At 38.6% G+C, this 15,705-nt stretch overlaps 1 protein-coding gene across 9 annotated transcripts in view; it reads left to right on the top strand.

The window, feature by feature from the left end:
* The first annotated feature begins 10,140 nt into the window (after positions 1 to 10,140).
* Positions 10,141 to 15,705, top strand: part of LOC110447464 (zinc finger CCHC domain-containing protein 24-like) — a 35,550-nt gene continuing 29,985 nt past the window's right edge. For all 9 annotated transcript variants that reach the window (XM_021493177.1, XM_021493175.1, XM_021493178.1 and 6 more), the window contains exons 1-2: positions 10,141 to 10,449; positions 12,861 to 13,046. In XM_021493177.1, the coding sequence (XP_021348852.1) occupies positions 10,189 to 10,449; positions 12,861 to 13,046 (447 nt within the window). In that variant the 5' untranslated portion in view covers positions 10,141 to 10,188. The remainder of the gene's footprint in view (positions 10,450 to 12,860; positions 13,047 to 15,705) is intronic.

The following is a 15,705-nucleotide window of genomic DNA, read 5'->3' on the forward strand; positions in this document are numbered from 1 at the left end:
TCCTCAATGATATACTTATATATATATATGTATATCACAGAGGAATACCGAGCACCCTTTATACATATATAGGTATGTCACTGAGGAATACCGGGCACTCTTTATATATCTGTAGGTATATCACTGTGGAATACCTAGCACTCTTTATATATCTGTAGGTATATCACTGAGGAATTCCGAGCACTCTTTATACATATATAGGTATGTCACTGAGGAATACCAAGCACTCTTTATATATCTGTAGGTATATCACTGAGGCCTGCCGAGCCCTCTTTATATATATATCGGTATATCACTGAGGTATACCGAGCACTCTTCATATATATATATAAAGAGTGCTCGGTATTCCTCAATGATATACCTATATATATATATGAAGAGTGCTCGTTATTCCTCAGTGATATACCTATATATATATAAAGAGTGCTCTGTATTCCTCAGTGATATACCTATATATATATATGAAGAGTGCTCGGTATTCCTCAGTGATATACCTATATAGATATAAAGAGTGCTTGGTATTCCTCAGTGATATATATACCTATAGATATATGAAGAGTGCTGAAGACACCTATTTTATGTATGGTTGTGAGGTTTTATACAACAACATGTTTATAGTGTTTGTAGAGGCACTTGACAATTGGATTTCTGTGACATGTTAGAAATAAATAAGCACAGCTGAAATGTGTAATAATTAAATATTGTAAATTTGGATAAATGTACAAAAATCTGTTATGTATAGATTGACCTCTGTGCCAAATGTTACTGTGTTGATGTGTAAGCACAGACTAGTTAAGGAACTACTATTTATTAGTTATTCAGGGAGTTTTAGGTGTTATAGGGTAAAATATTCAAATTGCTGCCAAATTAACTTCAATGTATTTTTTTATTGAGGGATGTGGTTCTGATCTTGGTTGATATCTGAAGTTTACCCGGGAAAGTTCCCTATGAAGTATCAATTGAAGTTCAAGGAAACTTAGAAGTCTCTTTCCTCAACATTTATGACATTATGTTGAAATAACCCGGAATTTCCCCTCACTTAACATATATAAGACATCCAGCTTTATTGTAACAGGTTCTTGTGTGAACCATGTAATAGTAGAACTATATTTTGTAGTACATCCAAAGATCTTAAATTACTTAAACTTCACGACCTAAAGGACCAAGTAAGCTTACCGGTACGCTGTGGTGCATCGTCTGTCATTTATGTCTATTGTCAGCTATCTATTTAAAATACTACTAGTCCAGAATGGTTGAAGGGAATTAGATAGAAAATTGGGACGGAGCCTTCAATGATCAAAGAAATCAATGTTGTACATGTATAAATGAAAATATGGCACCCCTAGGAAAAAGGGTAACCCCAAAAGAATCAAAGATTACTCCCCAAAAACAGATGGATGGATTTTGACCGAACATATCATAGAGCATTGAATTCAATGTTTGTAAAAATTAAAAGACTACTTACATGTGAATATACAGAATATAAGAAATTTTGCAAAGAGCATCTCTCCATAAAGGGGATTTAATGGTGAAGGGTGTAGTTGGCCTCTAGACAGAGTGTCTGGGCTCATTAGGAAAGTGGTAAAATGCTTTGACTTTTACTCTAGGTCTAATAAGCTAATGTCGACAAAATTTGATGAAAGTGAAAGATGGTGGGGGGGAGCTGATTTGAAATGCAATCTTGGATTAAGAAGAAATTGGAAATGACTACCACGGTTTCAACATTTTAACTTGTGTAATTCAGACCACAACAGAAACAGGTGAGCGAGACAGGACTGATGGTTCTCTTGTTAGATAATATGTATATCAGCTGTAGAAATAGGTATATGACCACCCATTGTCTCACGGTGAGGACATCCTCTTCTCTTACCCTGGACAGGGATATCCACCATTTTACCGGTGTAAGATTTTCTTATCTCACCCTAGGGTTGAGACAAGCTACATGTGTTCTTTGCACATTCTCAACAATTGTATGACATCATAGCAACAATACCATGACGTCATGGCAACAATACAATGACGTCACGTCGACAATTCAGCTGCATCACATCAACATTGTCTTGCATTGATGTAACGTCTATATAAAATACATAAGAGGGTAAACAGGGTAAGAGAAAAATAATCATTCACCCCCTTGGGAGTGAGACAGGGTAATCTCAACCATCGGGGTAAGATTCTTAAGCTGTCGAACACTCTGCAAGCCTCGTGTTTAAAGCCTCGTGTTTGACAACTAAAGAATCTTACCCCTCGGGTTGAGATAACTCTGTCTCAACCCCAAGGGGGTGAAAGATTCTATTAATCTATGTCATCATCATACATGTTATTATCTACGCATTTCTATGTGATATACATCTCTTCAACAATACTATTTCTGTAGTCATCATATTTATATGAATGGACTAAAAAATTACAGTACGGTGTGTTTGTACTTTCTACAATACAAATGCAGTTATTGCTTTACAAAGGTACAAATGGAATGGAAAGAACCTCACTACCACTCCTTGTACTGGATGTGGATATTAGCAGGAAAACATTACCCTTATGTCTGACACGAATCAAAAACTTGCTGCATTCATAAACCTGTGTAATCACAGGTATTATGGTGAACCACACCAACTGACAATGAAGTGTAAATATCATCGTTATATTCATTTTAATCCTCATCACTGTGTATTGACATCCTGTAGACGAAAAAATGGTGTGCACAAGTCGGAGAATCAAGCTGTACCTGGTGGTAAGTGTAACCTACAGGTATCTATACAAGTTAAACTATTACACCGGCATAAACATGTTTACACTATTGCATAAAAGTATCTTCATGTCACACTTACATACAGGTCTATACATGTCACACTTACATACAGGTAACATTTATATCACACTATTACATGCATCTACATGTTGCAATATTACATACAGGTATTTACGAGTCAGAATATTTCCTACTGGTAAATACATGTTATTGTTACATACAGGTATATACGAGTTGCAATATTACATACAGGTAAATACATGTTGCAATGTTACATACAGGTAAATACTTGTTACTGTTACATACAGGTATATACAAGTTGCAATATTACATACAGGTAAATACATGTTGCAATGTTACATACAGGTAAATACTTGTTACTGTTACAGGTATATATATGTCACAGGTATCTACATACATGTGAACACTTTGATGTACACATCACACAGCAGTCAATACAATAATACAAAGAACACTTACCATAGATACAATATAGCACAATCTGTATGTAACTGTGTGTGTGTTGACAACATTGTATGAGGGACAAATGTTTGTGTACAAGTGAGGAATGTTATAAGGTTATCCGTTTTGTTTTACCTAAATGTAACCATTTTGCAATACATTTTGAATTGTTAGCAATAAAATTTAACCAAACAGATCCTATGTGTTTGTTTTCCTTTTCCTGAACTTACTGATAACTCATGGCATGTTTGCCCTGTTTTGACTTTTGGTGTACATGGATTCATTGTTGGGGCTGTACATAGTCGTCTGGGTAGATTTAGAGATACTGAACTACATAGTTTACTATACTTAAACAGAAAGTTAAAAAGTAAAAACTAACCAACAGAGACGATAGTGATCCTGCTAACATTCCAACTGGCATCGTTATCTAGGCTTTACCCAATATGTGCTGGAGGTAGACCCATGTCTTTTTGAACTGTATTAACTCATTCACCCCTGAAATTTCATAATGAACTATTCCAACCTTTTAATTGTAAGAGCTATGGGTTAAAGCAAATTGATAGGCTCTCAAAAGTAAAACGATGTTTATTTTAAGGTAAAGGGTACCAGCAAGATATACTACCACTGTCACTGTTGTAAAATATTTATTTTAGTCCCTTTCAAAAGAAGAATTCCATAAAAATAGCAAATTGTCGTACATTTAACAGATGTATGGTTGTTGGAAATTGGAATGTTTGAAAATAGAAAAAGAAAACAGAAAAACTGCAGGAATCTAACTCAGTACCTTGACAGTGCAAAGCCTAAACTCAACCAATGTCTCCAGCTTGGAATCATAATTGCAAGACATCAAAATGAGTGTTTAAATTAAGGACCACAAAGCTGATCTACCACAGGAGAAGTTACACTTAGTCAGAAAAGTTATCTCAGTTGCTACATCTTCTATATCAAAGGGAGAATACTCCAAGTCAAGAAGTGGAACTCTTCTTCACGAGCATATAGCTGATGCAGTGATACCCTTTACCTTAAGCAAACATGAATATGTGGTCTTGTTGCATTATTATATCCACATATAAAGCTTTCTCATATTTTGCAGATTTTAAGGAACAAGCAATACTTAGAATGAAAATTAGTACATTATCGTGAAGGGATCATGTACATAATGCCTGGTGAGAGAGGGGAGAGAACTCTTCATAACAGCTTAGCATGACGGAGGATCCCACTTTAATTACATATTGGGAATAAAATATTCCTTATTTTTTTCTAATTCAAAATTAATGTGAGATTTGTTTAAATTTGTATTTCATTGTATTGTAGTACTATTTTGATATATCTAATACTACTGTATATACAGTAAATGGTGTTTACCATTGACTTAAAGGTGACGGATGGAAACAATGTTTCGACAAAGTCCATTTAAAATATAAAAGCACACAATGCTTCGTTTAGTCCCCATAAGATATAAAACGATACAATGTTCAGGCAAAAGTCTCCAGGAATATAATACAATGTCTGACGCGAGTCCCTATAGAATGTAAACAGATACAATGTTCAGACTTATTCTCTATAACATATACAAATCATACAATGTTTGGCTGAGACAGAAATAAAGCATAAACTGTTCGGAACATAAGATGAAACAAGATATTAGGGTAGTATTAATTACTAACTTGATGTGTTATAAAGACATTCACCTTGCTGGACAGACGGTGGTTATTTCAAATACAAACTCATACAATCACACAAAATAAAACTCTCCTCGTATACAATCACACAAAATAAAACCCTCCTCGTATACAATCACACAAAATAAAACCCTTCTCGTATACAATCACACAAAATAAAACCCTCGTCGTATACAATCACACAAAATAAAACCCTCCTCGTATACAATCACACACAAACCACATCCTTTACGCAGCCCTTCAGATCCCTCAGATATTGCATCTTAAAAACATACCCACTTCTATCTTAAACCGCCACTGATAGCATTAGCAAAATACCTGGAAGAAGAATTACATTGATGATAAACCCGATGATTTATTAATATTATTTTTAATTTGTTCTATCTGCGTAATTAGCCTCTTATTATCTGTGTTAGCTGACGAGTGCTCTCTTCTGATATATAACCTATCCAGTCTATTTGACCACGTTGACAATAGAAAAATGTCGTTTGGAAGAGAAATGCTATTATTCCTGTTAAAAAATTGCTGACTTCGTCTTAATCTTGTATTATAATTGTATTTATAGTTTTATAATGAGCTCAGATTTATTCTTATAAGAGGCAATCTTGACTGATTTTGTCGTCTCTGTATCGTTTCTATAACTCGAGTCATACACGTGTAAAAAAAGTCGGAAACTGGTTTCCAAGAAGCGAGAAAGAGTACTTGAGAAGTCAATTAAACTACATTCAAAACATAAGAATAATGATAATGTATATCGTAGTCTTTGGTTGGCGTTTCCCGCTGGTTCATCTCCCTCCACGGGTGATCACTCCTCAGGACCGTGTATTAATGGAGGTGGAGTAACGCAATACACGCTGGGTACTGACAGAAGGATATTTCTATCAACCGTCTCAGCAAATAACAGACATGATACAAATGTTTAGAATGATAAAAGGAATTGACAAACTAGAGAAAGATGGATTTTTGACACGGAAACTGACTGTAGAACCAGGGGACACAACTTCAAAACAAAAAAGAAAACAGTGTAGAATAAATATCAGAAACCACTGCTTCAACAAGAGAGTCCAATCCATTTGTATCTTTGTACAATAAACTTTGTTTAAACTAAGAGAGTAATTAACGACTGCCAGAGGAACTTGTTAACGGCGATCAATACAATCAACCAATTCAAAATAGGTAGAATAGGCATTGGAGAGACTTACCAATTAGGATCCACCCGACTTGTATATGAGCTAACTTACAAGAAAAGTGGAGAGAGGAACAAAAAATGAATGTTGGGGGAATCTTTTTAAACTGTAAATACAAAAATGTAGTAAAGGATATGTTTAATATGTAAAAAGAACAATGTTATAGTTGGTGGAAAAAAGCTTCGAGGACCACAAACTACTAAGTGGAAATAGTGGCTCTCCAACGGGGCCCAACTTAAGCGAAAACCAAAAGCATAACAATAGGGCTCAATCTAAGCAAAACACTGAATCTCCAACGAGGCTCAATCTAAGTGAAAACACCGGCTCTCCAACGAGGCTCAACTTAAGTGAAAACCAAAAGCATAACAACAGGGCTCAATCTAAGTGGAAACACCGAATCTCCAACGGGGCTCAACTTAAGCGAAAACATCGGCTCTCCAACGAAAATCAATCTACAATCTAAGCGAAAACACCGGCTCTCCAACGGGGCTCAATCTAATTGGAAACACCGGCTCTCCAACGAGCTTCAATCTACAATCTAAGTGGAAACACCGGCTCTCCAACGGCACTCAATTTAAGCGAAAACACCGGCTCTCCGAAGGGACTCAATCTAAGTGGAAATAGCGGCTCTCCAACGGGGCTCAACTTAAGCGAAAACCAAAAGCATAACAACAGGGCTCAATCTAAGTGGAAACACCGAATCTCAAACGGGGCTCAATCTAAGCAAAAACCACCGGCTCTCCAACGGGGCTCAATATAAGTAAAAAAACACCGGCTTTCCAACGGGGCTCAACTTAAGCGGAAACATCGGCTCTCCAACGAAAATCAATCTACAATCTAAGCGAAAACACCGGCTCTCCAACGGGGCTCAATCTTAATTGGAAACACCGGCTCTCCAACGAGGCTCAATCTACAATCTAAGTGGAAACACCGGCTCTCCAACGGCACTCAATCTAAGCGAAAACACCGGCTCTCCGAAGGGACTCAATCTAAGTGGAAATAGCGGCTCTCCAACGGGGCTCAACTTAAGCGAAAACCAAAAGCATAACAAAGGGCTCAATCTGAGTGGAAACACTGGCTCTCAAACGGGGCTCAATCTAAGCAAAAACACCGGCTCTCCAACGGGGCTCAATATAAGTGAAAACACCGGCTCTCCAACGGGACTCAATCTAAGCGAAAACACTGGCTCTCAAACGGGGCTCAATATAAGTGGAAACATCGGCTCTCCAACGGGACTAACTCTAAGCGAAAACACCGGCTCTCCAACGGATTTAAATCTTAGTGAAAACAAGAAGCATTACAACGGGGAAAGTTAAAAGATGAACGCTATAAAATGAGCTTAGATGGTGATATTACAAAGATCAATATGCATTCGGAAGAAGTGGATGGCATCTTATGGATCTGAAGGTCACAAATTACAAAACGTATCGGTGATTAATTATTTTCACGAACATTCTATGAAACGATTTTTGGGGATGAGGATCGGAGTATATACTCAAAAAGGGCTGACCCCCAGGGAGATGAAGGGTGAGGGAATGAGGGGTCGCCTAGTGCTGGATTGAGACCAACTGTTTATGAAATAATCTCGTTAGTCGATTGATTGATTGGTCCGCTTCTCTACCGAGTAGTTCGGTTATCCAATCTCGTAAGTCTAAGAGAATCAGAATATATACTCAAGAAGGCTGACAAGGAGCTGATCCTAGACGGCGGAAAGGGTAGGGACATTAGAACCCATTTTGTCTGAAACTTGCTGTTGGATTTGCACCTTTTTTTAATGATCCTTAGATGATGAAGATAAGATTTTATATTCAAGAAAAGACTAACCCCAAAGGGAGCTGAGGGCTGGCGCTTATATCTAAGAATCACGAAGTATACACCTTTATAAAATGTCCTCTGAAACTTAGTGGTTGTTGTTCACCAACATATCAGATTTATATTTACTTAGGATAAGATTTGTAGGCTAGAGAAGGGACCCCCCACTTCCTCTCCTACGGGGGAGTTGAGTGGCCGGGGCCAAAAGGGGCACTGGGTGGAAACCCGAAAACTTTAAAAGGTCTCCTTAAAAAGTTATCAATGGATTTTTCACCAGCATTTCGTCTGCTCATCTCTGTAGTATGAAGAAGATACGAAATTATACTGGGGCTATCCCCAGGTCTGTAGGGTGGGAGGAGGATGGAATGGGGGCAATTGAAGAAACACCGTCAAACGGTATCGACTCTGTAAGTAACTTGTTTCTTTGTTTTCTGTGCCCCAAAAAAAGTTTTGTTTTCTGCCCCACGTGACCCCTCCTATTTTTCTGTCATTTTCTTTTCAATTTCGGCACTTCGGTCTGAATTTTATTTCACTGGTGTATTTGAAATACACTTATATAATAATATTGAAAAATTGGCGATACCATTACTTTTAGTGAGGACGTGATCGCTCGTCGTCTTGCACACTAATTGGTTTATGATCAAAGGGACAGCCGAAAACGCGATACCTAGCTACAACCACGAGTGGCAATGTGTGTACGTTTTTTTATCGTACAGAGTAAAGAACGCTCTACACGATCTCTAAACCGGGGGGAGGTGGTCATTCCATAATAACGAGTCATATTGTTGTTTGGTCTTGTATGGACATTCACCTCCTCAAACAATGGGCCAGCACCCACAACCTACAGAATAATGATATAGTATATGGTCTACAGATAATCGTGTAACAAAACCTGATCGAGGTGCTAACTGACGATGTTACGGCGTATGACCTTGGACTATCACTGTGTATGACCTTGTAAAACTACGGCGAAAGACCTTGGAATGTACGGTGCATGACATTGTAATTTTACGGTGTATGAGCGCGGGATGTTACGGGGCATGACCGCGGGATGTTTCGGTGTATGATATTGTAATGTTACGGTGTATCACCGCGGGATGTTACGCTGCATGATATTGGAATGTTGCGGTGTATGTCCACGGGATGTTACGGGGTATGACCGCGGGATGTGACGGTGTATGATATTGGTATTTTACGGTGTATGAGCCCGGGATGTTACGGTGTCTGATATTGGAATGTTACGTTGTATGACGTGGGATGTTACGGTGTATGACTGCGGGATGTTACGGTTTATGATATTGGAATGTTTCGGTGTATGATATTGGAATGTTTCGGTGTATGATATTGTAATGTTACGGTGTATCACCGCGGGATGTTACGGTGCATGACCGCGGGATGTTACGGTGCATGATATTGGAATGTTACGTTGTATGACCTGGGATGTTACGGTATATGACATTAGAATAATCCAGGGGTTACGCTCACTTTCGCTCTCAAAGTGAACGTAACCCCTGGATACGGGAAAAAATGTGCATATACATATAAAAGTAACGCTATAGCACTGTAGTATGACATCTAGGGTACCATTTCCAATGAATACATATAATATCTTTTATATCTTTTCTAAGCGTAAACGAAACGTTTTGCCATGAACACAACATATTCATATTTATATATTCAATTTCTTCATATAGTCGCACACAAAGGAGATCAGAATGTTTTGACTGAAAACAGCTAAGCAAAAATTCGCGCGCGGGAACCAGGAACCGCCGACTAAAACGTTCCCGAGATATATTCGGAACTTCATAAAATGGGCGGCTCATAATTTTTGTTTTGAGATATGTTGGGGTAGGTCACCTTTATTGGGACATCGTCATATTGTTCGTTGTCTATGTAACGTGATATATATTATGAACGATATAACTACTGCTGATTTAAAACAAAACAGTTTAGTCTACTTCTAAGCATAAACGAAACGCTTTGCCATTAACACAACAAAGAGCAATTAATCCATTTTAACCATAAACTTAAATTATTGCGTCAATTGATAGAATAAGGATGCTCCTATGCTATCATCACCACAGGTGCGCGCCACATCATTGCTGCATGCGGTGTTAAGCCAATGGGGTTGCTGCAATCTCCGCCCCCTTACCTAATACGCCAAACTGAACTCCAGCAGACAGTGCCAAGAGAGTTGAATGGCAGTACGACCCCGCCTTCCACAACTTTACATGAAGTTGGCCAAGTTTTCTGCATTTAGAACATCTTTCCGGTGGGGTGTAGATCTGTGAAGATGACCTCCTTGGCCACCATGGACAGCGCTGGGTCGCTCCAGTACCAACCCACTCAGCTTCTCATGAACTGGGGGGTCTACCTTACCCTCGCGGACGGCCAGGGAGGGGTACAAGGGGGACAGTCTCTCTACAGTGACCCGTGGTCCAGCCCTGTCTCCACGGTCAACTCCGTCAATACCGTAACCTCTTTGTTAAAAAATGGACAGAACATATACGGTCCGGACGGTTGGTCCCCGGTGTCGCTGAATGGCCTTAACGCTGTAAGTACATGTTAAACTGCCCAATACAATTCTCAGGCTGGTGTGTTATTCCCAGCCTCAGTACCAGTGACGACAGCCATGTTATTATAACTAAGATGGCAGATCAGCAATATCTTTTGACAAACATTCCATTTATTGTGACATCTAGAGTACCATTTCCGATTAATACATATAATATCTTTTATTTGAAGTTGATTTTTTTTTGTGTGGAAGGTTTCACGTCGTCAGAACAATATGTGTTTGATGTTAACTATAATACTAGACCAACAAATGAATGTAGTTTGGGGCACGTGCTGTTTGGAGCTAATTATCATCAGATGTACTTGGAAGCAAATGACCCATTTCCTTACGGCGTGAAGAGAGCGTCTATATTTATACAATATATAAAGTATAGAAACCTTTTTAGGAATGCTATATTATATCAATTGAACTTGTCCAAAATATAACCTACTAAAGCAGCCGAATACTATGAGAAGTTCTACTGGAGTCTGCTGGGGACGGTATCGTCTGCCTCGCGCGACGGGGCACTTTCTTGAGGAGGCCCGTATCAGTTATCTAGCCCCTTCAGACACGGCACATACCAACAGATGTTTCTTGTGGAGTCAAGGCAATAGAAAATAATGCCATTTCGCGAAATTATATCTGAAATATTTTCAAGTATTTTGCGTGGAAATGCTTCGATTGCTTTTCAACAATTTAATGTTGCCAGAACTTTCTCTGCCTGCATAACTTTACATACATCTGATCAAACTGAATCATTGTGTAAATTATACAAATTCATTGCACTTGTATGCTATTTACTGATTGTTCTAGTTTTATATAAGTTAATTGAATAAATCACAATTTAAAATAAGGTTGAAGAATATAGGAAGAATTGTTGTTATTCAAAAGTTTGGGTTGGTGAAATTTGTCTCCAGGCCAGCTTGATCTGAAATTATTAATCAAAACACTAAGAATAATAAACATGGCGTGTTTAGTTTGAGAGTGGGTTTGTTTTGGTGGACTGGTAAACCAGCTGGGGGTGAAGGTCCCATGGAAGCTGGCCTGTTACTGTGGCCCTCGCACAGCTGTCGCCACTTATACTGTGGTATGTAGGAGACTGGCATCTGTAAGGGGATTTGTGTTGAGGGGGAGCACTGCTGTTGACATAGCTCATACACATTTTATGTAATGAAAACGATTTTCCCAAATTTTGATTTAGAATAAAAGTTGAAAGAATATGAGCAAGTAGAGTAGTAGTAAAGTAGAACATGTATTATGTATAACAGAATCTACAGGTCACATCTTAGAAACAGTCCAGACCCCCACCATAGAAACAGTCCAGACCCCCACCATACTCACAATTGCTGGACATGAAGAAATGTATACATATTTGCTACAAGAATTGTCCTGAGCACTGTCCCCACATAGAAATACAAGATCGCCATCATTTGTACCCATTCTTGAAATTATTAGATAAATATACATTCATGAATGTTTCTTTCTTTGTCCCCATCCCAGGGAACTTAGTCCCTTAGCCATAACATGGATATGGTTGAGATTCTTGCCCTCTAAGTTGTTTACAGTAGCTTTGAATAAAGAGAAGAAGACAAGCATGCTATCAGAATTGGTTACAGGGTCTAGCTCTGCCCCTAGTGACTTAGTCCATGGAAATGATCAAAATCCAAACCCTATTCCCATGTAAACAATTTCTGGGCATCATGATAATAAAGCACTCATGCTACCATAATTTACCAAGGACATTGGGGTGAAGTCATATGTCTTAGCCTGAAAACAGTTAGTGTTCCCACGGTATAACTGTACATACCATTTCTAGGTATGAAGAAACAAATGCACTCATGCTACAATGATGCTAAATGTTCGAGTCCATCCTTGCCCCTGGGAACTTGGACCAGAAATTGTATCGGGGAAACAGTTCTGTTCCCCATTGGATAGCAATGTCCTGTGACAATATATTTCTTCTTATTCATAAGACAGTCGTGGTTTACAGATTTGATTTAACATAATATCAATTCTCTCCGAAATAGATCTCCTACTGGGGAAAAAAAGTATTGCAATTTTTAGAATTGCACAAGCTGTAGTCAGTTATGGTTCTGACATTCTGTGGTGGTTTTGCAAAACTTTAGACTGGTGATGACCAGAAAATCCAAAATCAGATTGTCTGTACCATTAGATTCCTATTGTGACAGTACACTGCAAGGTTTTGTTTTGATAATCTTGCACTGTTTGATAAAATAGAATTTTCATATGTTACTTTTTATTTTTATATGAAAGTAAAAATAAAAAGACCCTGCCAACATTAAGCAATGTTATCTTTAAAACAAGAATCAGAACCGTATAACATTTGTTAGGTCTGAGGTAATCTGCTATCGGCTTACAGTTGTTTTTATTCTCACCTTTTGACCTTTCAGAATGCGTTCCAGGGCACGTTGTCCCAACAGGTATCAAATTCACCTTATGGCAGCATCAATGATCTGGTGGACCACTTCAGTGACCTGTCGCTGTCCCTGGACAGAAAGCCCAGCAAACGCCCTCCAAGCACCTACCTCTGTCATCTGTGCTTCACCAAGGGCCATTACATTAAAGACTGTCCACAGGTAAGACCTATCAAGTAAATCCACAGTCTAATTCTGGTACTTTCTTCACACCTTTATTCAGTGTCGTATTAAAGTAGGTTGTACCTTGTCATGGTAGGATCTCTGTCCCATGTTTCCTGCAGGTTGTCGATACCTTGTCCTGGTAGGATCTCTGTCCCATGTTTCCTGCAGGTTGTCTATACCTTGTCATGGTAGGATCTCTGTCCCATGTTTCCTGCAGGTTGTCTATACCTTGTCATGGTAGGATTTCTGTCCCATGTTTCCTGCAGGTTGTCGATACCTTGTCCTGGTAGGATCTGTGTCCCATGTTTCCTGCAGGTTGTCTATACCTTGTCCTGGTAGGATCTGTGTCCCATGCTTCCTGCAGGTTGTCGATACCTTGTCATGGTAGGATCTCTGTCCCATGTTTCCTGCAGGTTGTCTATACCTTGTCATGGTAGGATTTCTGTCCCATGTTTCCTGCAGGTTGTCTACACCTTGTCCTACGAGATTCTTTTTGCTTTTGATTCAGGTAAATGTTCTGTCCTATGTTTTAGTTAAATCCTCTGTCCTATGTTTTAGTTAAATCCTCTGTCCTATGTTTTCGTTAAATCCTCTGTCCTGTGTTTTAGTTAAATCCTCTGTCCTATTTATTGTATTTAATGAAAATGATGTAAACTGAAATAAAGCAGCCGTTGTAAGTTGTGGATGACAATAACGTAAACTTTGGATCGATTTCTGGCACCATGCTGTCCGGGCGGTATGTCCCAATTTTGACATTTTTTCAACAGAGACACGGGAAGCCAACTTCTAATGCAATAAAGAAACTATTGCTTAAAGGATGAAAAACACGTCTTCCTTCAGAAGTAATATTTTCATTGAAATTGGCATGATTTTCTCACATGACGTGTCAAAGTAACCGTAAATATTTGTGAAAGGCATGACCGTTTTCGTATCAGAATTTGTGTTCGGTAGGCCTAATCATTTTAATTTGATAGACAGTCCTAAAGTGTATTTTAGATAGCAATTAACTGCACCACATGTTTTGTTAAGACTAAAATGTATGATTAGCATGATGTATGACGGTCGATCTATTGTTTTCCGCTGACTGGGGTGAAGTGAGGTGTGAACAATTTACCTTGAGTGGACAGGTGATGACCTCTGGCGATGTACAGTTAGCCGGACCTATTGTGTAATTGTCCAGGTGTTTCACACGGACAACTTACCTCAATAACCAAAAGGCCTAGGGTGATGGTATTGGGCCTGTAGCATGCTGGGATGAAGGGCTACCAAGTTTGTTCAAATGAATGACCTTGACCCACTTTCAAGGTCACAGGGGTCAAATGTGTTAAAATCTTCAAACGACTTCTTCTCAATAAACAAAAGGCCCAGGGTACTGATATTGGGCCTGTAGCATGCTGGGATGAAGGGCTACCAAGTTTGTTCAAATAAATGACCTTGACTAACTTTCAAGGTCACTGAAGATTTTAAGACAAACAACTTCTTCTCAATAACCAAAAGGCCCAGTATACTGAAATTAATCCTGTTCCATACTTGGATGAAGGGCTACCAAGTTTTTTCAAATGAATGACCTTGACCCACTTTCATGGTCACATGGGTCAAATGTGTTAAAATCTTCAAACGACTTCTTCTCAATAATCAAAAAGGCTTAGGGTGATGATATTTGGCCTGTAGCATGCTGGTATAAAGGGCTACCAAGTCTGTTCAAATGAATAACCTTGACCCACTTTCAAACTCACAGGGTCAAATGTCTTAAAATCTTCAAACAACGTCTTCTGAATAACCAAAAGGCCCAGGGGATTGATATTGGGCCTGTAGCATGCTGGGTTTGTTCAAATGAATGACTGACATATATTCAAGGTCACATGGGTCAAATATGTTTAAAACTTTTAAACGACTTCTCAATAAGTAAAAGGCCAAGGGTGATGATATTTGGCCATTAATATGTTGGGATGAAGGACGACCAAGTTTGTTCAAATGAATGACCTTCGCCCATATTCAAGGTCACAGTGGTCAATATATGTTTAAATCTTCAAAGGACTTGTTCTGTATAACCAAAAGGTCCAGGGTACTGATATTTTCCCAGAAGCATGCTGGGTTGGAAGACTAAACTCTGCTGAACCTAATGTCCTTGTTCGACATTCAAGGTCATATGTTTCAAGCTTTTAATAGGTTTTAATCAATCACTGATATTCTGCCTGTAGCTGTTGTTTTAGTCCACTTTTAAGATTACAAGTGTGAGATTAATACCAGGTGAGCGATTCAGGCCCATTGGGCCTCTTGTTATCTTATAAAATCCATTCATGGCAGAAAAAAATATCATAATAAGCGGGCGGGGTCTTACCTTTGACCATATCATAATAAACAATTTTTTATTGCTTAGCTAAAGAAGGAAAATATCATAATAACTGATATATCATAATAACCGATATCATAATAACCGATATCATAATAAGTGGGTTCCACTGTATTACAAGGTGTTTATGTTGTCCAGGTGACCACAGAAAGTATTACACAGTGTGTATGTTGTCAAGGTGACCACAGAAAGTATTACACAGTGTGTATGTTGTCAAGGTGACCACAGAAAGTATTACAGTGTTTATGTTGTCAAGGTGACCACAGAAAGTATTACAGTGTGTATGTTGTCAAGGTGACCACA

The sequence above is a fragment of the Mizuhopecten yessoensis genome, unplaced genomic scaffold (assembly GCF_002113885.1).
Source record: "Mizuhopecten yessoensis strain PY_sf001 unplaced genomic scaffold, ASM211388v2 scaffold3427, whole genome shotgun sequence".
NCBI classification, from domain to species: domain Eukaryota; kingdom Metazoa; phylum Mollusca; class Bivalvia; order Pectinida; family Pectinidae; genus Mizuhopecten; species Mizuhopecten yessoensis.